General features: G+C 43.3%; 1 protein-coding gene across 2 annotated transcripts in view; it reads right to left on the reverse strand.

Moving 5' to 3' along the window:
- Window positions 1-27,737, reverse strand: part of zcchc7 (zinc finger, CCHC domain containing 7) — a 94,237-nt gene that overhangs the window by 60,040 nt on the left and 6,460 nt on the right. For both annotated transcript variants that reach the window (XM_070553817.1, XM_070553816.1), the window contains exon 3: window positions 20,479-20,686. In XM_070553817.1, coding sequence (XP_070409918.1) covers window positions 20,479-20,686 — 208 coding nt within the window. The remainder of the gene's footprint in view (window positions 1-20,478; window positions 20,687-27,737) is intronic.

Consider the following 27,737-nt stretch of genomic DNA (forward strand, 5'->3'; position numbering starts at 1 on the left):
ACTTTAAAACACAGCTTAGAGAAGAGAACTGAACTTACCTTCTTCCTCTGAGAGACAGATAGTTAACCTCTGATACAGACACACACACCTTTCTCTCAGACTCTGCAAGACTTTCACTGCAGCATGCACGCAGGCATGCACACACACACTTTGATGTGATCAACCACCCCGACAACCAGACTCTCTCTAAGCCTCTGACAAAGTTTGGTGTGCAATGACCAAAACCAAAGGAAACAAAAAGGCACAGAGGAGAACTGGGGTGGCCACAGCAGAAAGAGGAGGAAGAAATGCGACCACAGAGTGAAGTTTAACAACTCTTTGATTCAAGTTTAGCCTCAACCCACTCCGCCTACAGCCAGGACAAAAACACACCTTTAAGAGGCGGGAGAGGCACTGAGATGGATTCTGGGACACTCTGTTTTCTGTCTCCTGTTCAGTCTGGTCGCTGCTGCGTAACTGCTGGACATGCAGGTGGTCCCAGCTTAAAGCTCTTCTTTGCCTATATTTTTTTTGTCAGGTGACCATGTGCGTCACTGCTTCTGATAAAAAGCAAAAATCCACCTGGGACGAAATAAAGATTAGATAGCTGAAGTGTGTGAACAGGTGCCGGTGTGGGAGATGACAGAGATGGGGAGGTGAGGACAGAATATGTAAGGTGAATGTGATTTGCTGATGGTACAGACTGGCATTTGCTGTACAAATACTATTAATTATTATTGGACACACTTGTGCTAATTTGGCAATAAGACAAAAGCTAACTCAGTTACTTGTGAAAATGTAACAAGACTTAAACGAGCAAACTAAAACTGTAATCTTAGGGATGGGTACCGAATTCGGTACTTTTTAAGGTACCGACCGAATTCCACAGTACTGACCGAGCACCAATTCACTTCATTTGAAACGGTGCCTCGTTTCGGTACCCGTCCTTCACAATGAGAACTTGCCTAGACAGCTGCGCATGTGCAAGAGCGTTATGTCATCAGTCATTGGTCGCTGCCATCGACATAATATACGAAGTGAGACATCATCATCTTAATCTGCTCCGGTAGGTAAATAGAATGTTTAAGATAACGTTAGCTTGATATGTTAGCTTCCTATGCCACCATTGTGATCAGCTAATGGTGCGTTCGCTTTCTCCTTGGAAATTCTAACTTCCCAGTAGGAAAAATCAAATGAAAAAGGACGGCAAAAGGAATGAAGATACACAGTAAATTTAGTTCTCAGTTAAGATGTTTGCTTCAGTTTAATTATCAGCTTATAAAACTACAAGGACGATGTTAAAATACAAACAGTTGAATGTTATTTATCGTGATATTTATCAAATATTGTTATATATTGAGAAAAATATATATTTAATTATAAAAGAGAATTAAAATAATAAACACTCAAAAGTATCGAAAATTGGTACCGTTAAGTACCGGTATCGATTCGTAGGTACCGGGAATTAGTACCGGATCAATTCAAATGTCAAAGGTACCCATCCCTAATCACCATAAAATTATGCTTGAAAACATTCTTCACTCACAACGCCCTAAAAGAAGACATGAATGTAAACCGTGTCCAAACATGGCACCACCTGCAGCCTGTACGTATTCTATCTGAATCCTCACATTTATTTTTTTTGGAGTTGAAAGTGAGTCAGTTATAGATAATTGAGCTGTTATTATTTATTGTCATTAACGTAACTGATCATCCATGTTGCAGAGCTTTATGTAGTCCCAATATCATATTAAAGTATGAGCAGTAGTTAAATGGAAAAATAAATTAACTAAAATCTAATTTTGATTAAAAAAAGGAAGGTATTTAAATAAAATGTTCACATCACCTTACATTACTAGGCCTTTTACAACAGCACCACTCAGCGTGACTCGGAGGATTCGGTTTGGTCTGCCCGATTTTTCCAACTGTATGGTACGGTATTTTCCCCCCAACTTTCCCTCTACTTTTCAGTTGTGGTTTCAAGGGCTAAGCCAGTCGACATGCAACTGTTGATTGGCTAGGGACGGAGACACTGGTTGCTCCAGCGCTTTCTGGCTGCTGCCTTACTGCCTGCAGCTATTGACCCTTTGCACGTGACGTCACGCCACTAATGTCACCGCCCCCTTCACCATGACGGACGGCAAAAAGACAGTTTACACCCATAGAAACTCCAGTGAAGCTAGTCAAAATAAACCAGTTTGTAGCCTTTTATCGCTTTTATTTAGTTGATTTGATAGTAAAATGGTTTTAGCTTGCTGCGTGGTCGGCTGCACTAACAGACAAGGATGTCAACTCAACTAGTTTTGTTTTTTAATAACTCTGATGGAGACTGAGGACGGAGATGAACTGCCGCGTCAAGTGGACTAGCAGCCCTCAGATTTGCAGCGAACATGTTTTTACCGGGTAAGATTAACGTTCATTTATTTCACGAGGAAGACAGGGATAAACGTGATGTGCTTATACTAGTTATTGATAATCCTGATGGATGGGTATTTCACCGCGGAGGATGCACGCCGTCCACTGTAGTGTAAAGCGAGATAATTATTAACAATATTAAAGCTCCGATTGTATGATTACGTGTGTTAAATTTACGTTATTTATTTATCTATATGAGCGTCGCCGTTCAGAGCAGTGGCGGTGCTGGGGGGGCGCTATAGCTACCCCTGGATTAGTCATTGCACCCCCACAGCACCCCCAAGTAAATAATAGATATTTTTTTTTTTACAATTTAGTTTTAATTTAATGTGTGGATGTGATAATATTTAACATACAAAACAAAAATAATCAGTAAATTATCATATAGATAGTAAAAACTTTAACCAAAACAGGAAATTGATGTTAACCTTTGACCTCATTTTCCACCAGTGAACGAGTGAAAGGTTGAGCTAGTGGTAAATTGGATCGGTTTTTGTTGCCCACATTTCCACGGGTTCAGTCAGACACAAATGAATCTTTGGAAGTGATCTCAGACCCACAAACACCTACGGATCTGGATGAAGAGAGTCAACCCTCAACCGCCGCAGCAGTCGAGGGTTTTGCCACTGGAAATGCTAACGCTAACGTTAGCTAACCTTGCAACACTATAGATGGTGTTCTGTGTGGTTGTATGTGTTTATGATTTCATGGAAAAGTCAGCGATTGTTCATATGTTTATGATGTATATTAATGATTGTTTCCGGTGTTGTTGAGGTGTTGTGCACGCATGTGTATCTGCTAGTGCTGAAGGTGTTTTAGAGAACAATAGGTACACATGACCACTTCCTTCATAGCACCGTCAATAAAAAGACTAGCTCCTTCATATCACCTGCAGAAAAACATTTCTGGAGCCGCCACTGGTTCAGAGATCTTCTCATTCCGGTGTGAGAGCAGCAGCTAAACCCGGTAACACCACCATCAACAACGGATCCGGACTTTTTAACAATCAGCTTTGGTGTAAAGTGAAACGCAGTTTATAACATAATGTTATAAATCCAGCGGGGTGAATTTAGGCAAAGTAAGCAACATGTTTACATCGGTGAACAGCTGCAGAGAGAACGTAAGCTAATGTTGGTGAGCCCTGGCTAGATGCGCTACTTCTGATAACTGAACTGGGCATGAACTAGTTGGAAGGAATGCTGGAGGAGTTTTGTTTTTGTTTTGATAGCAAAAACAATTTCAGGCTCTACTTTTCCCTTTGTTTAGTACTCGTGTTGCTTACTGTTTACATGCTTTTGCCGTCCAGCATGGTGGACCCACGTGATTAGGTGACGTCGGTGCAAAGGGTCAATGGGGAGCCTAAGTCACTTCTGCACCATGGGTCACCGGAAGAACGAAAATATGAATGCAAGTCAATGAGGCTAAAAACACTATTTTCTAATCCGCTTTGCCTTACGCCCTGGATCGCACACATGTTGTACTGCTATTTAAATGAAAAGTTATGATGGGTGTTTCGACCACGCCTGTCACGTACTTTGGGATTTATTACCGGTAGCTTGTAAATGTTCGCATGACTACAAACTAGAAATTGGCACGTCACATATGTGACGCCACCACATTAACTCCTCTCCCCAAAGTAGCTGCTACTTACCAAATGACCAGATTTATGGTGGTTCTTTCCTCCTGTGGGAAGTTTGCTGAACTTACAGCCCTTTTCCCTCAGTTTTCTCCGTGTCTGGTTCAATGACGTTACTTTCGTGAAGCGCATTTGTGGTCCTGGACTTATTTTCACACAAAACTTAAAATAGCGTTTCCCCGTTTGAAAATAAGCGCTTTCTTTGTATCAAAAGCTGTCTTTAAAATTCACAGACATTATATGTGAAATCCATGGCACATGAGCTGATTTAGAAAATTGCGTTTTTAGCCCTATTGACATGCATTCATTTTTTCCTTCTTCCAGGGACCCCTGATGTGGAAGCAACTTAGGCTCCCTATTATAAGAGTCTGACAAAAAGCCATACAACTGACCAGAATATTCAACATCACTACCTTTTTTGTGCTGAATTGTGTTTCTGTGTAGCTTACAAATCACTTCATACGCTTTACTGATCACCTCCTATTTTTGTCTCAAGTAAACTCCCCACACACACACACACACACACACGCACGCACACACAGAGGGGCGCACTCACTTTTTGTCATGGAGCTGGGAGGTAAAACCAACTGAGCTGAGTTAACCCACGATGTACCATGCTGTTTTAGGCTGAGCAGTGCTGTTGGAAAGCATCAGCAGCGCTGAACGGCAGCGGAATGTCATTGCTTCGTATAAAATCCATTACTGTCTGTGAAATGTTTCAAACCAGCGGCCATTTTTAGGTGCGTCCCAGAAGCGGCACGCCACACCACTAAAGATCGGATCGGGTTCTAGTTTTGCCGCGAGACGCTTCTGGGACATGTCAATTTCCACAGTTAACATAGGGCTAGACAGGAAATCACACATGGTTTTAGAAAATACCCAGTAATATTCAAAATAAAAGCACTTCAGCAATGCAATTTCACATATATGTAGATTGTGTGCGACCAATCAGATTCATTTACTCCCAGCATCGTTCCTTAAGTGCAGAGGTGTGTTTTTCATGGCTTTAATCCTGGCAGTGGAGAGGAACAACACCATATATGACATTAAACATAGATATAAAACATGTTGAAGTCTCGAGGGACCTTGCGAGTCAAGCGAGGAGGATGGCGGAAGTCTCAAGGGATTTTGTGATCTCTCAAGTCCAGCGAAGAGCGCAGAGGTAGCAGTACCGCGGCCAAGACTCTCCCGGTGTGAAAGGGACTGCTTTGAAGTTTGTGAGTAAACCGATCCGCTGCTGTTTCACTCCACTGATGCTTCCAGTGTGACACCGGGATTACAGACCGTTTTTGCTGCTGACTGCAGTGATTTCTGACCATTTAAACAATCTTTAAAATATGCACATTTGAAGGAATAATGTGCTTTTTTATATCACCTCCTAGCCAACCTAACATGACTACTAGACGATGCTATGAGTAACCAAAAGGCTTTGTTTAAGCAAAATTATTTTTTTCAGCTAAACTGCCAAAAATGTGTTTCTGCTATGAACTGATTGGGAGGCTGAGACCACAGACATGAGTCAGATACTGTTTTTCTACCTTTTTGAGCTCACCCATTTGAAAAGTGAAAAAGTGAACATGAATGTCCTCGACTTGCAGAGTTAGCAAAGACAAATGTGTGTCCCAGTAAACCCTCTGAGGATGATCCAGCTGCAGGGCTTGTGAAAAGGAAACTATATCCAAGGCAAGTCTTCATCCAAACCATATTTAAGACAAGTTATGAGACACTAGACCTAGATCATAAATCCCTCTGGGATTAATAAATTTCTTTTGAATTGAATTGATTGCAAAAAAAGCTTTCATTACTATGACTGTGATAAATCAGCGACTATGTTCGCCCCAGAGCAATTTTTAAATTTAAGAACTGTTTGATATTGTAATAACAGTTCTTTGAAGATGGCACAGCACGAGCTGCTGCAGCCAGCTGCAGCAGCTCGTGCTTCTTTACTCTCTTTTTTTATTCTTTGCTCATTTTGTGTTCATACCAGCAAACTCGGAGTGTGTGAATAAGGTGACAACTACAGCCTGACTGTGATTGGTCAAATGATGACACGTGACTAATAACTAGAACAAAGATTGTTTGTGAACAAGAGGAGTCTCCTCTCCTTTCTCTGATTGAGTGACTGAAACCCTTCACTGAAACTCAACAGAAGACAAGAAGACAGAGATATAAACCATTTTTATCCTCCGTGATTATGGGAAATGCCCATTCTCTGCCCAGTGAGATTGATGAGCTCACAGCACTGACCAGGTTGCAGCAGGACTACAGACAGTGTAGCCTGATGTTTTTTACTGAAACGTGGATGAATGAGCTCATAGCCGACTCTGAGGTTTCGCTGGAAGGATTTAAACTCACATGGGCCAACAGGAGTGCGGAGCGGTAAGCACAAACGTGGGAGTCTAGCTGTGTTTATTAATGAGAGATGGTGCAACCCAGCGCATGTGAGAGAGTTTTCACATGTAACAGTGTTTAATGTTTACATCCCCCCCGACACAGTCGCTGCATGCGAGCAACTCCAAAGTTCTGTGGAGAAGCTTCAGGTGGCCCATCCGGAGGCGTTCATTCTTATCAGTGGGGATTTTAAATCACGTTTCACTCTCCTCCACCCTCCCCACTTGTATGTGAAGTACCACACCAGAGAACATAAGACAACTGACCTGCATGCTAATGTAAAAAAAAAACACATACACTTCCACCCCCTCCATCCATTCGGCCGCTCAGACCACAAACTCATTTACCCGAGCCCTGAATCGAACCCTGAATTCACATTTAGGGTGATTAGGGAGCCTCCTCAGAAAAAAATTTGTGAAAGTGTGGACTGAGGAAGCAACAGAAAGGCAGAGGGGCTTTTTCCAAATCACTGACTGGGAGACACTGCAGCACTCATGGTGATGACCTTCACAGTCTAACCCACTGTGTCACTGATTATGTGAATTTCTGTGTAGAACAATTCTTGTGGTGCATGAAAATGCCTCAGGAACATCAAAGGACACAGTGGGAGCAGTGATGCCAGTGAGTTTGCTGAAGAGGACCAGAACTGAGCTAACAAGCTTAACCTTTTTTTGTTAACAGATTCGACTCCACCACCACTACAGACCTGTTGCCTTGACCTCCCATCTGATGAGAACTATGGAGACTCATCCTCACCCATCTACATTCAGTGGTGACCCCAGAAATAGACCCACTGCAACTTGCATTTAAACCAAACATCTACCTGCAGCACCGGGCTCGGACTCACCTAGAGATGCAAAAAAGCACTGTGAGAATCACGTTTTTCGACTTCTTAAGTGCCTTCAAAACCATCCAGCAGTGTCTACTGCAGCAGGAGATGGGGAGTGCAGGAATGGATGAACATCTGACTGCATGGACCATCAACTACCTCACCAACAGGCCACAGTACATGAGGCTGCACAACTGTACATCTGAGGGGGTTGTGTGCAGTACTGGAGCTCCACAGGGCATGGTGCTCTCACACCCTTTCTCTTCACCATCTTGACCTTGGACTTCACCTGCACCACCAGCAGCTGTCAATTCCAGAAGTTCTCTGATGACTCAGCCATTGTCGGCTGTGCGTCTGAGGGGAATGACCAGAAGTACATTATGGACTTTGTGGACTGATGTGAGTTTAACTACCTTTGCTTGAACACCAGAAAGACAAAGGAAATGATGATCGACTTCCAGAGAAACATTCCTCCTCATTCACCGGCACACATCCAGGGAGCAGACATTGAGGTGGTGGATACCTGTAAGTACCCGGGTGTTCAGCTCAACAGGAAACTGAGGTCCAACAACACAGATGCTCTGTAGAATGAATAGCCAAAGCCGCCTCCACCTCCTGAGGAGGCCGAGGTCCTTCAGAGTTAATTCCCAGCTGCTAAAATCTTTTTATCACTCTGTTGCTGGCTGTTATCCACTCTGCTGTGGTCTGTTGGGGTGAAGGCAGCTCTGACCGAGACAGGAAGAGACTGAATGAGCAAGCCCCTTTCACACCAGCACTGGCTCTGCATGGTCTAGATAGCGTAGAGTTTCTACAATAGCATAGTCTGCTTTTTTCAGGGTGCAACCAGACTGTTTTTCAGCCCTCTTCCTGTAGTGATCTGCTTCAGGCTGACCAGGGCCAACACACCCACTTCTGACTGATAAGCTGGCTCAAATTCACACCTTCCATTAAGCCGGGCGTACACTGTGTGACTTTTTCACTTCTTTGAGCCGATTTTCCACTCGTGCGAGAATCCACAAGATCGGGGCAAGTTTTGCGTCATGTAGTGTACAGGGGGTTACGAGAGGTGATTAACACCACGTGACCAGCTGCCGATCAGCAGTCGTGAGGTCGCACGGACTTCTGGCGCGTTTAATATTTTGCTCGTCCCTCGTGAGGGTATCGCACTGTTGAAGCGGTGCTGCGAGCAGCTGCGACCCAAAATGTATCAGAACCGCTCACGGCACATGCGCAATCCTGCATCAACGCCGCTCCCCGCTATTTCCCTAATAACACACGTTGTTTGTTTTAATTTCTACACGTTTTTTTACTCACAAAGATTGTCAAGAAAGCGTGTTTGTTGTGTTCATGTCAAATTAAACTGATCACAAAACACAGATTTACTTTCTTTATTTCGTTTTCCTCATCCAACCCCCATAAATCCCTGTGTGTCCTCCTGCAGCACTCCCGAAGGACAACAGGCAAAACAAAACAAAAAAGTCTGACGTGTTGTGTAAAAACTGCTATTTTTAGCATATTTTTAGGTCCGACGTGTTGCTACCAGACATACAGTGTGAGCAGTCAGGTCGTATCCGAGAACTGGGTCGTACAGTGTGAGCGCCTGGCTCGAGAGATCTGCCCTGCGAGGAAGTCGTACAGTTTGAGCTGAAGCTGAACGCTGCGAGTGAAAAAGTCGCACAGTGTCCGCCCGGCTTTAGGGGAAGCCTCTGATTAGTGGGTTGAATCGGCCCACCTGGGCTTACGGCATTGTCATGTTTATTATCTAGGAGCTGAGAACTTCTGCATTCCATGCAGTCCTATGCAAGGATGGGTGGAATCAACTGGGCCAGGCTAGGGCTGACCGGGGCTATCTGGGCGGTGTGGAGCTGACGCTAGTGTGAGAGGGGCACTAGTTCACAAAGCTAGCTCGGTTCGGAGCTGCCCATTGGATACAGTTGAGGAGACGTGCAAAAGGAGGATGCTGGGGAAGTTGACCACCTTCTTAAAAAAAAAACCCACCCACTGCATTACACTGTGGAGACCATGGACAGCTCCTTCAGAGGCAGACTGATACATCCCAGATGTAAAACAGAGCACTACCATAGATCTTCCATCAACTCTGTAGTAAGAGTGTATAACTCCTCAGTTTAAGCTGTACTGGCATTATCCTGTTACACAATAACACCAATTCAGTATTCAGTATGTGTTCAATACATTATCAATACCAGATTTACGTTGCATGTAGGGTTGTCACGGTATGAAAATTTAACCTCACGGTTCTTGTGACCAAAATTATCACGGTTTTCGGTATTATCGCGGTATTTTTTAAACGGTGTTGCATATGTTCAGAAAGCATTGATAGTCCTGTTCTACACAAACTGAAATAGTTTTGAAAAGGTTTAACAATGTTTATTAAACCTAAAATAACACAAAGCCTTAGCAAAAGTGCAACTTTTCACAAGGAACAAATAGCTTCTTTTTCTGGAACATGTTACAGTAGTCAGTGCAGGTTTAAATTATACAAATCCAAACATTCAAACCATAAACAATATGTAAACAAATCAAAGAAACACCACTTGTTTTCTCACATACTTGTTTTCTTCATTATCAAAATGAAAATCTAAAACTCCAGTCCACACTTGACTTGAGCACTGTACAAGTCAACCTTAAAAAAATATGTATTTAAAATAAATAGCCACTTTAAACAAATTACTAAAATAACTACTACACTATGTAATCAAATCCAAATGTTCAAGTATAAATGGCATTGAATAAGTAAACAAATCAATGAGAAGGAACTAATTGTATATTTCTCTTCATCATCAACAAATAAGATGCTTCATCCAGCAACAGGGTGTCCGTGACACGGTTTAAATTCTGGCAGAGGACGCTGCGGCTGCAGTATATAGTGACTCGTTGCATTCTCCCTCAACCAAAAGTCCTCACGTCATGCATTTCAGCTAAAATGCTAATGTTAACTTACCTTGCACTGGCTGTAGAGACGTGGGTGATGGTCAGGCAGATGTGCCATTAGATTCGAAGTGTTGCTGCCTTTTGCAGACACTTGTTTCCTGCACGTTCTGCAAACGGGATAGCCGTCTTCTATTAACTGTCCCTCGGCATTTTTCAGAAATCCAAAATATGCCCATACTTCCGATTTAGTCTTCTTTGAGGGCTGATGGATGTCCTGGGCGCTGCCGTCTCCTCCTTCGGCCATTATTTCAGCTTCAAAGTTTTGGTTGCAAACTAAAAAGTGCGTGTGCGCGGAAACTTCAGCAGAAGCGACGGTGGCTGGTAAGGGTCACCGCGCATAAACCGCGGCCACGGTAAACCCACCGAGATAATTTAGTTTTTTAAAAACTGGACGGTTATTTTTATTGTCAACTTTTTTTACCGGGGTTTACCGCTATACCGGTTACCGTGACAACCCTAGTTACATGTCTGTCTCTTGCAGTGTGCTGTATAGTGTTCGAACCGAAGGTTTTTCATTTTTTATTTGTGTTTTTTAGTGGTCGAAGGTTACAATAGATTACTGCCTATGTGTATATGCATGAACATTTTTTATTATTTTTCTTCAAATTATTCTCTTAAGTGTTGGTGCTGCTGTAACAAGTGAATTTCCCCACTGTGGGATCAATAAAGTCTATTCTATTCTGTGTTACATTAACTAAATTAAAGGTAGAAATGAACAAGCATTACAAACACTTGTGTAGTATAGGGTGTAGGGGTGGAATTATTTGATTAAATACTCCTTAATCACAATATTTTTTTTGCTTGAAAATCATTTCCCTATCCTGTATGAATAAAAAAATCATTAAAGAAGAACATTTGTAATTTTTTTTACCATAAAAAGTCAAAAATAGAATCAAAACATATATTCACCATAAATAACAATAACTTTCTGGGCTGAGTATAGACCTGCAACATCACCATAGCTGTGATCAACTCCTTATTTAAATTACCACCATATGTGGAATAAGGTTGGGTGATTAATACACAATTTCCAAGCAATATTGGTCAGTCCAAAAGAGAAAAGTGGGTGGCGCACATTCACACAGGACATTTTCAGATGTTTTGTGGGCCTGACACATTGCAAGGAGCGCTCCACTAATCACACAATCCTTCTTACTCAAATTTTGCCCCCCGACTAGGTAAACAAAAAAAATATTGCTCATTAAAAAATTACCAACAAAGGGCTTGGCCAATCGCTGATGGTTGAATCATTCGTCCAATCGCTCAAAAGCTACTCCAAATGCACAACAGCAATGAAAAAACACAATTTAAACACATCAAACTAAGCTATGATGGTTAGAAAAAGACTAGTGCACACACGAGACATGATATCATAAGAGCAAAATGTCGAGTCATATATGAAAGACAGTGCAAACTCTGCAATTAAACATAAATAGGAGAAACAGGGCGCCACCTCAACACACAAAAAATAGAAGATAAAAAGGAGCACAAGAAGGAAACAAGCCAAAGACACAAAAGAGCAGCAAAACATGAGGAAGAAAGTTCAAAACAAAACGTGGATCCAGGACCATGAACAGGGATGGAGTATACACGCGGGACCACAATGGAGAAGACACGGGCAGTAACGAGCTATATCATCCTCTGCTGCCCACAGATAAACAGAAGTGACGACACTAACATTGGCGGTTGCTCTGACGAAGGTGGCAGTAGAAATCGAAGCATGTCAGCAAAGGTGAAAACAAGCTCATTTTGCTCTGTGTTTGATGAAGAACCACAAAAAATTTAATGGGATAAAAATCACAGAACGACGGTAAGAAAGATGGTCAAAGATACTTTAAATGATGTTAAAGAAAGTATCACAATTCATTACAAATTTTCTTTTTTCTGTAACCCGTTTAGTCACCGGTTAGTTTTATGAAACGAAATATCTTATTAACAGCAACATAAGACCAGCAAAGACAATTAGTCACTTTTCTATCTAGCATTAATAAATCTAGATCTATATATGAAAATATTTAACTCTACCAAAAACCATACTATAGATTACAAGCAGTTTATATAGTTGAAGATCTTCAGTATCAAATAAAAACCAGTGTATGTATGATCCACTTTTTGAGAATGTAAAACACAAGACCTCAGCACAGACAACCTTTTGGAGATTCCTAAATTTTGTGTGATATAAAATACTTCTTCCTCTCCCTGGGCTGCCACCTTACCGTGGTGGAGGGGTTTGAGTGTCTCAATGATCCTAGGAGCCAAGTTGTCTGAGGCTTTCTGCCTCTGGTAGGGTCACCCATGGCAAACAGGTCCTAGGTGAGGGATCAGACAAAGAGCAGCCCGAAGACCTCTTATGATGAATTATATAAATGGAAACTGTGTTCCCTCGCCCGGACGTGGGTCACCGGGGACCGCCTCTGGAGCCAGGCCTGGAGGTGGGGCACGTTGGCGAGCGCCTGGTGGCCGGGCTTTCACCCATGGAGCCCGGCCGGGCACAGCCCGAAGAGGAAACGTGGGCCCCCCATCCCATGGGCTCACCACACGTGGGAGGGGCCAAAGGGGTCGGGTGCAGTGTGTGATGGGTGGTAGTCGAGGGCGGGGACCTTGGCGGTCTGATCCTCGGCTACAGAAGCTGGCTCTTGGCACATGGAATGTCACCTCTCTGGTGGGGAAGGAGCCTGAGTTGGTGTGTGAGGTTGAGAGGTTCCGACTAGATATAGTCGGACTCACCTCAACGCATGGCTCTGGCTCTGGAACCAGTTTCCTTGAGAGGGGTTAGACTTTCTACCACTCTGGTGTTGCTCCCACTGAGAGGCGCCGAGCAGGGGTGGGCATACTAGTTGCCCCCATCTTGGTGCCTGTACGCTGGGGTTTACCCCAGTGAATGAGAGGGTAGCCTCCCTCCGCCTACATGTGGGGGGACGGGTTCTGACTGTGGTCTGTGCTTATGCACCAAACTACAGGTCAGACTACCCACACTTTTTGGAGATCTTGGAGGGGGTGCTGGAGAGCGCTCCTTCCGGTGACTCCCTCGTTCTACCGGGGGACTTTAACGCTCACGTGGGCAACGACAGTGAGACCTGGAGAGGTGTGGTTGGGAGCAACACCCCCCCCCCACCCCCCCGATCTGAATTCGAGTTGTGCTTTGTTATTGGACTTCTGTGCCAGTCATGGATTGTCCATAATGAACACCGTTGTTGAGGGTCTGACCTCATGAGGAAATTACTATGCAATGATTTTCTCCAAAATGACTGTGCTTAAATTGCTCTGAAAAGCAAATAATCACATCAGCGCCAAGAAACTTCATTTCCCATGATGCTTTGCACACGGAAGCATTGGGATGATGTCACCGCCTAATACCAGAAACACGTTCTGCGGGAGCTTGGACAGCTTTCCCGCGACTTCAAAGACTATAAATCATTAACGGAACAAAGAAAACTCCGTTCTTTTGCCCAGGATACCTGGCGGTAAGGACACGCTTGTCGAACGCTCCGACAACTTGAGCACGCGGAAGCTCTAAGTGCCCAAGTTGAGCCACGCAACCGCTGGAAAGCCACTCCAACTCCATCGGGACCTGACTGGGAACGAGCGGAGCTCCATCCAGCTCTCAGAGACGCTGTAAGTTGTCAAACTCAGCACAAAAGAAACTTTGTTCTCTTTGTGTCCAGCCCGTGGAGAAACACTCACGGAGAACGCCAAACAACGGAGAAAGCATCAAACCGACGGACGACGCCGAAAGCTGCGGAGAAACACGGAGAACCGTCAAATCAATAAGTGAGGGACGCTTCACTGTTCTGGTGATCAGAAACTCATCTCCTTCTCTCTCCTTCTTCTCCCGTTTCCTCTATAGTCCAGAATAAGCAATAAAACCGCGCTATTGCTCAAAAGTAGCTTCGTGTTTTCCTCTTTCGCTCCCAATACGTCCGTCGGGTCATTTTGAAAGAATAAACTGCTTATTTATCATTGCTTGAATATCTTTAAATGTTTCCTACTATGGCCAAGTGGTGAAACTAAAAGATATTAACTTGTGATTAATCTTTTGTGTTGTTTCATGATCCTTTGAAATGTTTTGAGTGATTTAAGGTTAAGTTACTACTGATTCTAAGTGCTTTGGAAGTTAAAGTGCAAGTTGCCACCCACACTTTAGCCAGACAAAGGGGTCAGCCATCTTGTATTCAAGACTCCATTTTGAATCCATACACACGCACACACACACACACACACACACTACTCCTTTGTGAGAACAAAGGACCCCATTCATACATCCTCCATCACACGCAAACACATCCATCTTCAATCATATCACACGGTTATTATTCATTTATTCCACTGTTTATTCATTTGACAAATTGTTAATTACCGTATTTACCCGAATATAGGACGACCCCTATTATAAGACGACCCCCCTTTCCAAGAGATTAATTTTAAGAAAAAGGCAAAATTCACTTTTTAAAGAAAATATTTAATATTTGAAAAATTTTGGTAAATACAGTAATACCGTAATTACAGACTACTTTAATATTTACCTATTAATGCAATCACAAAAATCTGTTATGAAGCTTTTGGGGTTCTGTCAGGAAATCAATCAAATGTTATTTATATAGCACTTGATCAAACAAATAAAATCCAACTCAAAGTGCTTTACACAAACGGTACTGAACAAAAAAAATCCCCACTGTAGTCAAACTGTAAGAACTTCTCTTAACATGTCAAATCAAGTTATTTCAAAAGTCTGCATGAGGCATTTACTCACAGATGTCCTCTGCTTCGCTCTGCTCAGAGTCACTGTCACTCTCACGCTGCGGTCCCGCCTCCTCCCACAGAATGTCATCCTCACTGCCATCCAATGCATTGGATATGCAGCACTTTTTAAAGCCGTTGATGGTGCTCTCTGCTGTTACTGCATCCCATGCCTGGAGGATCCATTCACAAAGCCGATGTACAGTCGGTTTTTGAATTTTTCCAGACGGTGTGGGAGCGTGATCACCGGACAGGAGCCACTCTGTGTACCTCCTGCGCAGGTTGTCCTTGAAAGGCTTGTTAACCACCACATCCAGCACCTGCAGCTGGCTTGTCATCCCGCCCGGTATGATAACCAGGTCGCCGTTCATCTTCCTCACCTGAGTTTTGACAGCATCAGTCAGGTGTCCACGGAACACATCCATAATTAGCATGTTTCTCTTTTTTCTGAGCGCGCCGCGTCGCGTTCCCCACACCACTTTCAGCCAATCGACCACAAGTTCGCTCTCCATCCAGCCTTTCTCCTGGGCTCTCACAATAATGCCAGCTGGCATTGGCTCTTTCGGCACAGTTTTGCGTTTTAAAATCACATACGGGGCCAACTTAGTCCCGTCTGCCAGGCACGCCAACATGACGGTGATCCGATTCTTCTCATTTCCAGTTGACTTCACAATAACAGACTTCTCACCTTTTTTGTGCACAGTCACAGATGTAGGCATGTCAAAAAACACTGGTGTTTGGTCGGCATTCCCGATCTGATCCAGTGTGTAGGAGTGTTTTTTCCTCAAGCCAATCACATAGCGCTGAAAAGACTGCAGCTTCTCTGCGAAGTCTGATGGCAGGTGCTGGGCAAGGCTGGTTCTGCGTCGCAGCGCGAGGCCGCTCCGGCGCATCATCCTTATGCACCAGCCGGTGCTGGCTTTAAACTCTGTGGTCGGTATGTTTAACTCCTTGGCAATGTTCAAGGCTTTGAGCTGGATGATTGCTCTGGTAATGGGCAGACCTTCATTACGTTTCTCAGTAACAAACTCACACACCCGCCTGTCAATTTCTTGGAAGCGGCCGCGTTGTGGACCACGAAAAGCTTTTCTCTTGCTGTTAGCATTTTTCAGACGGTCTTTCTGGATGCGCCATCTTCGGACGTTACACTCCGTAACGCCATATTTTCTGGCTGCCTGGCAGTTGTTAGTTGCTTCTGCTGCGTTGACAACCATCATTTTGAAGTTTGCGTCGTAACTCTGCCGCAGCTGTTGGTTAACTTGCCTAGTTTTAGATCCGCTTAACTCCAGATTCCTCCCCGCCATTTTTCTTCTTTAGTTCAATGACCTCACCACGACCTCTGCTTAGTCGGCGATTATAAGACGACCCCCCCTTTTGCATAATTGTTAATAAAAAAAAAACCTCGTCCTATATTCGGGTAATTACGGTAAATGTTATAAAATTCAGATTTTCGTCTCCAGTAGCTTTGTTGTGTCGAAGAGAAGTCTCTGCTCCAAGGATTCTACGAACTTCAAGAAAGACTGATAAGAGTTTTGGATTCAATTTTTCCCCGGTAGAACGGGGTGGTGCCCCGGAGATGTCTAAGAATATCTTAATTAATTAATAAATCAGTAAATATTCTCATATTTACAGAATATATTGAAGAATCCAAAAGTAAGTTAACGCTTACTAATTGTTCGCTACCGAATAACCCCAACACCGTGTTCAGACATAAAGGTGTCCATATGTGCTCTTGGCACCAGGATACCTTAGGCCGCAGCTCGATGATCGACTTTGTTGTTGTTTCGTCTGACCTGCGGCCGCATGTCTTGGACACTCGGGTGAAGAGAGGGGCGGAGCTGTCAACTGATCACTACCTGGTGGTGAGTTGGCTCAGATGGTGGGGGAGGATGCCGGTCAGACAAAGCAGGCCCAAACGTGTCGCGAGGGTCTGCTGGGAACGTCTGGCAGAGTCTCCTGTCAGAAGGAGCTTCAATTCCCAACTCCGACAGAACTTCCAAAATGTTCCGAGGGAGGCGGGGGACATTGAGTGTGAATGGACCCTGTTCCGTGCCTCCTTTGCTGAGGGGGTCAACTGGAGCTGTGACCGCAGGATCATCGGTGCCTGTCGTGGTGGCAACCCCCAAACCCGCTGGTGGACACCGACGGTTAGGAATGCTGTCAAGCTGAAGAAAGAGTCCTATCAGGTCTTTTTGGCCTGTGGGACTCCAGAGGCAGCTGACGGGTACCGGCAGTCCAAGCGGAACTCGGCTCGGTTGGTCGCCACGGCAAAAACTCGGGCATGGGAGGAGTTCAGTGAGACCATGGAGCAAGACTTCTGTACGGCTTCGAGGAGATTCTGGTCCACCATCCGGCGCCTCAGAAGGGGAAAGCAGTGCGCTACCAACACTATCTATAGTGGGGACGGTGTGCTGCTGACCTCCACTCAGGACGTTGTGGATCGGTGGGCAGAATACTTCGAAGACCTCCTCAATCCCACCGACACGTCTTCCAGTGAGGAAGCAGAGTCTGGTGACTTTGGGTTGGCCTCTTAAATCTCTGGTGCTGAGGTCCCTGAGGTGGTTAAAAAGATCCTCTGTGGCAAGGCTCCAGGGGTGGATGAGATCCGCCCGGAGTTCCTTAAGGCTCTGGATGTTGTGGGACTGTGTTGGCTGACGCAGCTCTGCGATATCGTGTGGACATCGGGGGCAGTCCCACTGGACTGACAGACCGGGGTGGTGCTCCCCTTATTTAAAAAGGGGGACTGCAGGGTGTGTTCCAACTACAGGGAGATCACACTCCTGAGCCTTCCTGGTAAGGTCTATTCGGGGGTTCTGGAGAGGAGGGTCCGTCAGATTGTTGAACCTCAGATTCAGGAGGAGCAATGGGGTTTTTGTCCTGGTCGTGGAACACTGGACCAGCTCTATACCCTTAGGGGGGTCCTGGAGGGTGTGTGGGAATTTGCCCAACCAGTCTACATGTGTTTTGTGGATTTGGAGAAGGCGTTTGACCGCGTCCTTTGGGGGGTCCTGTGGGGGTTTCTCCGGGAGTATGGGGTACCAGGCCCTCTGATACGGGCTGTTAGGTCCCTGTATGACCGGTGTCAGAGCTTGGTCCGCATTGCCGGCAGTAAGTCGGGCTCGTTCCCAGTGAGAGTTGGACTCCGCCAAGGCTGCCCTTTGTCACCGATTCTGTTCATAACCTTTATGGACAGGATTTCTAGGCGCAGTCAAGGTGTGGAGGGCATCCGTTTTGGTGGCCTGAGGATCAGGTCTCTGCTTTTTGCAGATTATTTGGTCCTGCTGGCTTCATCAGAACGTCATCTTCAGCTTTCGCTGGAGCGGTTTGTAGCCGAGTCTGAAGCAGCTGGGATGAGAATCAGCTCCTCTAAATCTGAGACCATGGTCTTGATTCGGAAAAGGGTAGAATGCCTTCTCCGGGTCAGGGATGAGGTCCTGCCCCAAGTGGAGGAGTTTAAGTATCTTGGGGTCTTGTTCACGAGTGAGGGAAAACTGGAGCGTGAGATCAATAGGCGGATTGGTGCTGCATCTGCAGCGATGCGGGCGTTGTACCGGTCTGTCGTGGTGAAGAGAGAGCTGAGTCAGACGGCGAAGCTCTCGATTTACCGGTTGATCTACTTTCCTACCCTCACCTATGGTCATGAGCTTTGAGTGGTGACCGAAAGAACAAGATCACGGATACAAGCAGCCAAAATGAGTTTTATCCGAAGAGTGGCTGGGCTCTCCCTTAGAGATAGGGTGAGAAGCTCAGTCATTCGGGAGGGGCTCGGAGTAGACCCGCTGCTCCTCCACATCAAGAGGAACCAGTTGAGGTGGCTCGGGCATCTGGTCAGGATGCCTCCTGGACGCCTCCCTGGTGAGGTTTTCCGGGCACGTCCAACCGGGAGGAGACCTAAAGGTAGACCCAGGACACGGTGGAGGGACTATGTCTCTCACCTGGACAGGGAACACCTTGGGATTCCCCCGGAGGAGCTGGCTAATGTGGCTGGGGAGAGGGAAGTCTGGGCCTCTCGCCTTAGGCTACTGCCCCCGCGACCCGACTCTGGATAAGCAGATGAAAATGGATGGATTCCAGATTAAAATGAATGAATGAATGAATGAATGAATGGATGGATGCATGAAATACTTCTTATAACAAGACTAAACTACAAAAACATAATTGTGTTTAAACATCTTTGGTATGTTCTTACTGTGTTGCTTTTCTAACTGCATTGTTGGTTCTTTTTTAAAACACAGAAAATCTTTCTTTTTTACCTTGCTGCAGACAGTTTCGTTCGCGGCTGCAAACTTCCTCAGAGCTGACGCTGATGGTGGCGTCACTTCCTACTCCGTTTATCCGCTCTCCCCTCCCCGATGATGCAGCAAAGTAAAAAAGAAACCTTTTCTGTGTTTTAAAAAAGAACCAACAATGCAATAATTGTGTTTATGTAAGAAAACAGGAAAACTACAGCAAAATAAGTGACTTTGAATACACAAAAACCAACCCTTTTGCATAAATGAATATTTTGGTAAATATGCCTTTTCTTGTTTCAGGTAGGGTGAAGACACATTAAACCCAAGACCAGCTTTGAATTAGTCAGAAGAAAAGAATCGGAGCACAGTTCGAGACTACTGAGGCTCGTCCCTTAATTTCCTTGCCTTTATTTCCTTCTCTTTTTTTGACAAAGCCCTCCCCCATTCCTCTGACTTTAAGACTCCTTCCACACCACACCCATGACCCCCAATGCGCAGACATGAGGTCAAGCTCCAAAGATCACAGAGAGAAGCCAGACGAAAGACAGAGACCTAAAATCCTGCTTTCCCATCAAAACTAGGCCAAAAACCTCAAGCCATCCCACCAGCTCCAGACCCCCTCCTTTAGTCTGCTTGTGTGTGGAGGAGGCAGTGAGCACTCTTGCAGAAACATCAGCCCAGGGAAATTCAAATGAGGAAGAAATGGTGAGGGACACAGAGAAAGAGAGAGAGGGGAGCACAATAGTGAGAAAATGGGATAAAAGAATGAGATGGAAGAGCATTAGGTAGGAGGGAGGAGGAGGGAGCTGGAGAGGTTGCTGAGGCTGCAGGTTAAGATAATGTGTAGATCTGAAGAGATTTGCAGGGAACATTTTTATTCCATTTCTGATTACTCCCATCTCTCCCTCCCACCCTCTCTCTCTTGTTTGTTTTTGATTTTAACATTATGACTGTTGGCCTCCACGTGGATGTACACGTGCATGTTGATTAGACCTGGAATACTTCAGAAACACACATGCATGCACGTGCAAACACACACACACACTTAAAGATGCATCAGAGAGGCAAATGGCTGGGTAGTGTCAGAAATGCTAAGGGCTTACAAGTTGTGAAAATGCCGACACAGATGCATTAACAGGCAGAATATTGTAGCTGTAACTGGTCCTTATCAATGTGCAGCAGGTAGACTGAATGTTCTCAAGCATTTGAATCAAACAAAATTGGTCTCTGGTTTCATTCTCCTGGCTACACATGTGCAAAAATACAAATAAATCCACAAATTTTAAAACACAAATGAACAAACACACCTGTGCTGTAGTCAGACCCTGCTTCCAGGTTGAGTGAGATGGACTGGTCTCCATCCTGCATCCCTTGACCAAGGATCATCCAGTTCTCTAGATCATCTGAACCCTCTGAGTCTGATGAATCAGTGTCTGATTCAGATTCTGAAGTGTCTGAGCTGCTGGAAATCACCGTCACTGGGACTCCAAGACTGCTTTTCCTAATCTGGATTTCCTAAATGGCCAAACAAGAAAGCATTGGATTAAAAAGTTGTTTTCTGTTTACTTACTGAACTGATCAAACCAACACCTAGTTACAAGTAAAATGTGACATATAGCACAAGTCATCTTGTGTAAAGAGAACAGATTTTTCGTGAGACACTCAATAGCAAAATACATGAACTATGCTTTTTTTTAAATACTTGACTGAGTCTTCCCAAGTACTGTTAGGAGTACTAAGAAATGCTAGTAGACTTCTTATTATTGATGTCACGGTGAGTCTAAAGCCTCTTTTACACAGTGTGGAAGAGATGTGGACTGGACAAGCTGCGGATCATGTGTGGAAAGTCTCCACAACTTTGCTCCTGAGTTCCTGTGATAACAACAAGATGTATCGTGAGGAGCTGCTTATCATATTCTGTGACCTGATATCCCTGTCATTAATAACAAAAAATGAAGCAGACAGAATGATGCAACATGAGCTTGTTTAGAAAAAAAGCAGATAGCCCTCTGGCTCATGTAATATCTTCAACTTCATGACTATCTAAAACCCAAAATCAGAAATATCCTGCATCCCAATCTTCTCTGCAATGCAACGCTTGGATTGGACTCAATGATTTTCGTTCTTTGCAGAAGCCGCATGGATCCTGACCTTGTTTGGTACACACTCAGTGATAAGCCTATTTTATACTTCTCCATCTGTTTTGGTACGGATCTACGTTCTTCTCTGTTGGTACGGAGACACACAATGCCATTATCCGTTGGTGCAAGGGTTCTCCAACAGGCATGCAAGGACGGACGAAGTCAAGCTTACTTGCCTGACAGACAGTAAGAGCGGTTACATGCGCACTGACTGACGTCTAAGTCGATCCGGTTCGATCTTATTGTAATAAGCTGGGGGTCTTTATCCTATTTTTCATGCGCATAAGAAAACCGGCTTCTCAAATCAAGTGTGTTCCACTCCGGTACAGTAGGTGGCGACACGCCCCGTTTCATGTCAGCATTCTACCGGTTAGACTGGTGGGAGTGAAGCAGACAAAAATGAAACAGGATATGCACAACAGCTGAAGGGATGCACAACAACAACGCTGCAGCAAAGTTTCTATGGAATATACTGTGCTGTTTTATTGTGTTACACATGTTGCTTTGTGACAATGGTCTTGTCAGAAGACCGCTTACGCAGTCTCATCACTTCTGTGATGCGAGCGTACTACCAGTTTACTTTGGCTGACCCATTTACATGCGGAATGTACTTGGATTGCTAACGCATTATCTGGGTGCTTCAACTCGATTAAAACCAGTTCACCTTCAACCAGACTAAAACATTTACATGCATTTTAAAAAACTTATGCAAGTCTTTTGAGGGTATTACTTCGGTTTTCTGATGCACATGTAAACGCACTGACTGAGCAGCTTGAAGAATACCTTGCGGAAAAACTCTGAAAATAGGAACGATTATTCACCCGTGAAATGGAAAAAAACCTGAAGAAGTTTGTAATTACCTAGCTGTTTACAGTCGCACTTGAGACCAATGAGAGACCTTAAGGTAGAAGCAACAAGCTATATCCTGCAACAAAAAAGTTGTTATTGAAATCTGGGACCCCATGTTGGCCATGGAAGGCCAAATTATCTCAAACTCTTTTGAACATGTTTTTTAGTTTGTTTCAGTGATTTTTATCCGATCACATTTTTTTGTGGTTCATTCACAGAGAAAATAAAGCTCGTTTTTACCTTTGCTGACATGTTTCGACGTCTACTGCTGCCCTCATCAGAGCAACTTCTGAAGTTGGTGGCGTTTCTTCCATTTATCTGTGGGTAGCAGATGACTATCTCACCTTCTATTGCCCGCCCCTTCTCCGTTGATCAAAAAAGCTACTTAGATAAGGAACATGAACAGAAATGAAGGCCCACTCATGGAACTTGATCAACCAACACACAGGAAAGGCGCAGGCAGTAGTAGGTGATATCATCCTCTGCTGCCCGCAGATAAACGGAAATGACGCCACCAGGGCTGAACGATTAATTGCATATGCAATTAAATAGCGATGTGACAAAAGGAGACTTTTCTAATCGCAAAGGCAGCGATCTGACTGGAAAGTGATTAGCACAGTGCTAATATACATGGAAAAACCCATAGGGATGCTAATGCTAATATCGTTGATTACTTTCTTACAAATTACGAACTAGGAACGTGCCAATTGATTACATTTGGAATCTAATAGGGCTGCATGAAATAAGGAAAACCTACAATATTTGATAACAATGATTAATATTGCGATGACGATATTACTTGCGATAAATAAAACTTAACTCAGGAACAAAAATGATCAAAAACAAAGCAATTTAAAAAAACATTAAAATGAGAAAAGTAAAAGATATGAGGAAAGGCGAAAAAAATGAACAAGAAAAGGCAATCAGTGGATCCCGGGAAAAGCAAAATCAGCAGAAAGAGCTAATGAAGCTAACTCAGGCGTTTGCTAACCATCAAAATTAAGTGCCGTCCGCCTCGGAGGTGGGCATCTAACCTATGAGAACCCACCCATTTGGCCAAATGGGTGAAGAGCTCTATTTGATTTGTTGAAAAAAAACATAATACTTCCATTTGACTGACAGAATACATTATGTGTAGCAAACATTTGAGCACACCATTCATTGCAATATTTATCTGTTCTTTGCAATATGCATATCGTGCGTGCTGATATTGCGATAACGATATATTTACGATATATTGTGCAGCCCTAGAGTCTAATAAAAAGTAAAAACTGCCATCAATGAAATAAGTACAGAGAGATATTTTAGTAAAGCTAGAAAACCGTAAGAGAATTTAACTCCACTGAGTTTTGGCTAGCAGCTAATTAGATTCCTTTCCAGAATCGTTCAGCCCTAGCCACCAACATCAGTGGTATCTAGTTTTAGTACTTCGCTATTACCTTACATTTTTGTAGTTCTCTGTGCTAGTTTTACTGTTTTGGTTTTCATTATTTTTGTATTTTGATACTCCGTCCCCCTCACTTTCAGTTTACTAGTTTTAGTATGTTTTCGTAGTTCTCTCTACTAGTTTTTCTGTTTTGGTTTACATAATTTCTGCTTTTTCCCTACTTCTAGTTTTAGTAGTTCCCTGTTACTTTCAATTTTTGTAGTTCATTGTACTAGTTATATGGTTTTGATTCACATACATTTTGTTTTTCAATAATCCCTCCCACCCACTGGTCACTTTTCTCTTTTAGTTTTCTTAATTTTAGTGTTCCATGTTTTCTTGTAATTCTGTTATTCATTGTACTAGTTTTATTGTTTGTCTGAAAAGCATTTTGTAATTTCTATCTGCGAAAAGTGATAAATGAACTTATTTTCCTTCATTAGTTTTATTAAGTTGCTGTTGCCACTTGCCGTTTGTATTTAATATGTTTTGATAATAAGTGATATGGTGCATCAGCTCAATGGTTAAAAGTGCTATATAAATAAAGCTGATGATGATGAGACATAACTGCTTGCCATACACCCATTGCTGCCACAAAATGATCACGAACATTTTCCCACAACTGATTAAAATCAAACCGTCAGATCTTTAAACTTCTGCATGTTATTCTGAAGCATCTGTTCATGTTTGAGGTAGAAAACTTCCATTTCCTCTGCTGATATTCTGTTGTGGCAGTTGGCAACATTTAAATGAATAAAACAAAATTTGCTATTGCAGCTTTAACCACTTTAACATGACATCCAGGCCCTGCAACTTGTGTGTGGAAATTAGGAACACTGGTGAACACTTATGAACATTTTGGAAACTCCCACATGAATGCCATTTTTAATTTGTCAGCAACAGTTACAGCCAAGTGAGGTACACATGGCCTAATCATAGTAACGTCTGCAAACATCTAACAGGATGTTCATCATAGACCTGTTCCAGACTTGTTTCCTTTAAAGGTGTGGGACACTCATTTATGCAATACATTTGCAGCAGAGCTGAAACAACTAATCAATTTAATTGATTATAATCGATTATTAAAATAGTTGACAACTTCTTTTGCCATCGATTAGTAGTTTTATAATCACTTTTTACCGTAAGCGGTCTATTTTTAACAGTCTCTTACATCAGTTACAATCTGTTAAATTTGCGGTCAGTGTGCGGCAGTAATGAGCCACAATCTAGCAGTGGAGCAGTAGAAGAAGAAATCAGCCAATAGGTATCCTTGTTTTTTATGATGTACCATGCACATAGACATAGGTAGACCCCCCGTGACTGCTACTGCCTATGGGCACTGACAAGCGATGGCACTGCCATCTTGGATTGTGTTATTTCTACCCTTCTGTTTATTTTATCCTTAGATATTCTCAGAATCGTTATTTAACCTAAAAATTGCATTTCTGATGACAATGAACCAAAACTCTTCAAAGGGTGAAACCGAAAAGCGTCTCTCCAGCATGTTAGCTAACTCTCCAGTCTAGGAGAGGAGGGTCAGAGACATGAGATATATCTGATACCAGGAAGATTTGTTTGGTTTCTACGGCAGCATTTTGTTTCAACTGTAATATAAGTCAGTGTTAAGGAATAAATTATTAATAAAGTCTAATTTAACTTAACTGTCAAGGAGACAGCAACAGTAAACATGAAGCTAACGTTAGTGGACTAGAAGGTGCTGCTGGGGGACAAATACAGTCCAGCAAAGTTACATTTAAAAAATACAAACAACAAAAAAACTTACTTGTGAAAAGTAATCCCCTGAGCTATAGTGTCAACTGTCCGCCGATTAGAGCAGGATCAGACCGCACAGAACTCGAGAGGGTGCTCGCTGCGGAACCACAAAGGTGGAGCTGCACCAGAGTCAGCCCCGCCCACTCAGGCAAACAACCTAGCCCACTGACTTTTTCTGTTTTGTTTTTTTTTTTTATCGCAAACTAATCTGACCCACATGAATTACGGCTTTTACTAGTTTACAAATGTTAATACTATGTTCTATGCTCCAATTAAGCAAGATAAATATTACTTGCTACATGACCAAGCCTGAATATATCCCAAAATGAAAAGGTTTCTTTTAGCGAATATCTGTCCGTAGCCACTCCAACAGAACCGGACTACAACAGCATTTAAGGACAATTGTTTAATGGGCTCTGGTAGTCTAGTGGCAAAATCGTCAAACTTAAGTTTTGCTTTCCCCTCAGCTGATGTTGGTTCGACTCTCAGTGGGGTCGGCAGCAATCTATTTAGCCAGCTGAAACATTTAATTTGTTTATATTTTAGTTGTAATGTTTATTTTCTGCAAAACATTTATGTCTCTAAAAGTTCTTTGAATTTGGTCGTTCCTAAACAGCATTTTAGTTTAAACTCTGCTCACAAATGGACTCACACTGGCTAAATAAACGAATAAATTAAAAAAATAACACACGAGTCATTATATTTTAAACGGTATACCAATAAATGGTTAAAAACGTAGTAGTGGCAAGTGTAGCTAGAAAAGAAGAAAAAGGTTTGCGCCGCTACCGGGAGGCGAACCTGCGCAAAACTACATGCCAAGCTGACTGCATAACCACTTCACCACTACATCTGATAACAAGCTAGTGGCGTCACATGTAATTGTGCCATCCAGTGTGTCTCTGTAGATAGGATGATTGGTTTTTCGGTGGTGTCTCAGTAGAAGTCATTTCAGAAATAATTTGTCAGAAAATTCACAGAATATCCAGATTTGAGAACCAAGACCAGACCCGCTTCGGGGGAGGAGACGAAATTGAAGCTGAGATGGGAGGAAAATGCATGAATGAGACAAAAAATGGCTTTCGCGTATTTCTTATGAGGAAAAGACAATATAACATGATAAAAAGTTCCAAAAGTTAGATTTTTAATTATATGGAACCTTTACAAAAACGGTTCTATTAACCTCTCAACTCCGTCCTCAATCTTGCATTTTAGATGATATTAGCTATAACACCCTCTTTGGTTCCAGTCTGCTATTAAGTCTGACAACTGGAAGGAATTGGACTGACTCTGATGGAATGGGCGGGGCTGATTCTGGAATGGGCGGGGCTGACTCTGGTGCAGCTCCGCCTTTGTGGTTCTGCAGCGAGCACCACTTGCAGAACTCAGGCATCCTGTTAACTGCTGCTGTCATGGTTCGTGTCTGCTGGAAGCTCGACCGATCTAAGATGGCGACCGCATTTCTTGCGCCCGAGCGGCCAATAGGGGATGTATCAATATATGTCTGTGGACGCGCATGCTCACACTGAGCAAGATGGCAGAGCAAGAAAAGATACAGGAGAAAAACAGAAACGATAAAACCCAAACAAAAACATCAAAAGTATGGGAGCACTTCACTTTAGATGCCATGAAATGACGGGTGACCTGCAAAATATGCAAAATGATCTAGCATGGCACGGAAGCCTGACTTCTCTAAATGAACATCTGAGACGAAAACATGTCGGTGTTGATGCAGCGGGAAGGGCCAGCCCGTTAAGTGACTTACACCTAATAAGAGAATAAACACGCTAAATACAGTGGTCCCTCACTATAACGCAGATCACTTTTTGTGATTTCGCTCTTTCACAGAGTTTGTTAAAGTCCAACTTTACACGGTATCTTTGTAGCGTACCAACGTTCATTGTGTTTTACAGCTTATTGACTAGATGTCTCTGTGTCGTGTATCCTGCAATTGCCAAATTTAGCACATCTGTTTATAAGAATGTTCTCATCCAGAGAAAAAAAAGCACTAACCCATAACTATGTTCCCCACTTGAAAAAGGACAACTGCATGAAAAAATATGTAGGCGAGCGGAGCGTGGATGAATAAAACGCAGCATAGTTATACTTGTATACTTTAATATCTACAAAAGTTTTAACTTTGAGAGTGTTCAAACGAGCAAGAAATATGAAACTTTTATTTTGTTCAAAGTGTGCTGCGAGGTGTTCGACAGCATTAAAACATATAACTGCAAAAAAGAATGACTTATTTCCGGGTTTCTACTGCTGCGGGTTATTTTGTAGATTATTAACAAAAACTGATTAATATATTAATCGTAACAATAATAGACAGATTAATCGATTATGAAAAGCTCGGATGAATCTATTTCAGGAACTAGCA

This window comes from Nothobranchius furzeri, chromosome 7 (genome assembly GCF_043380555.1).
Source record: "Nothobranchius furzeri strain GRZ-AD chromosome 7, NfurGRZ-RIMD1, whole genome shotgun sequence".
NCBI lineage: Eukaryota > Metazoa > Chordata > Actinopteri > Cyprinodontiformes > Nothobranchiidae > Nothobranchius > Nothobranchius furzeri.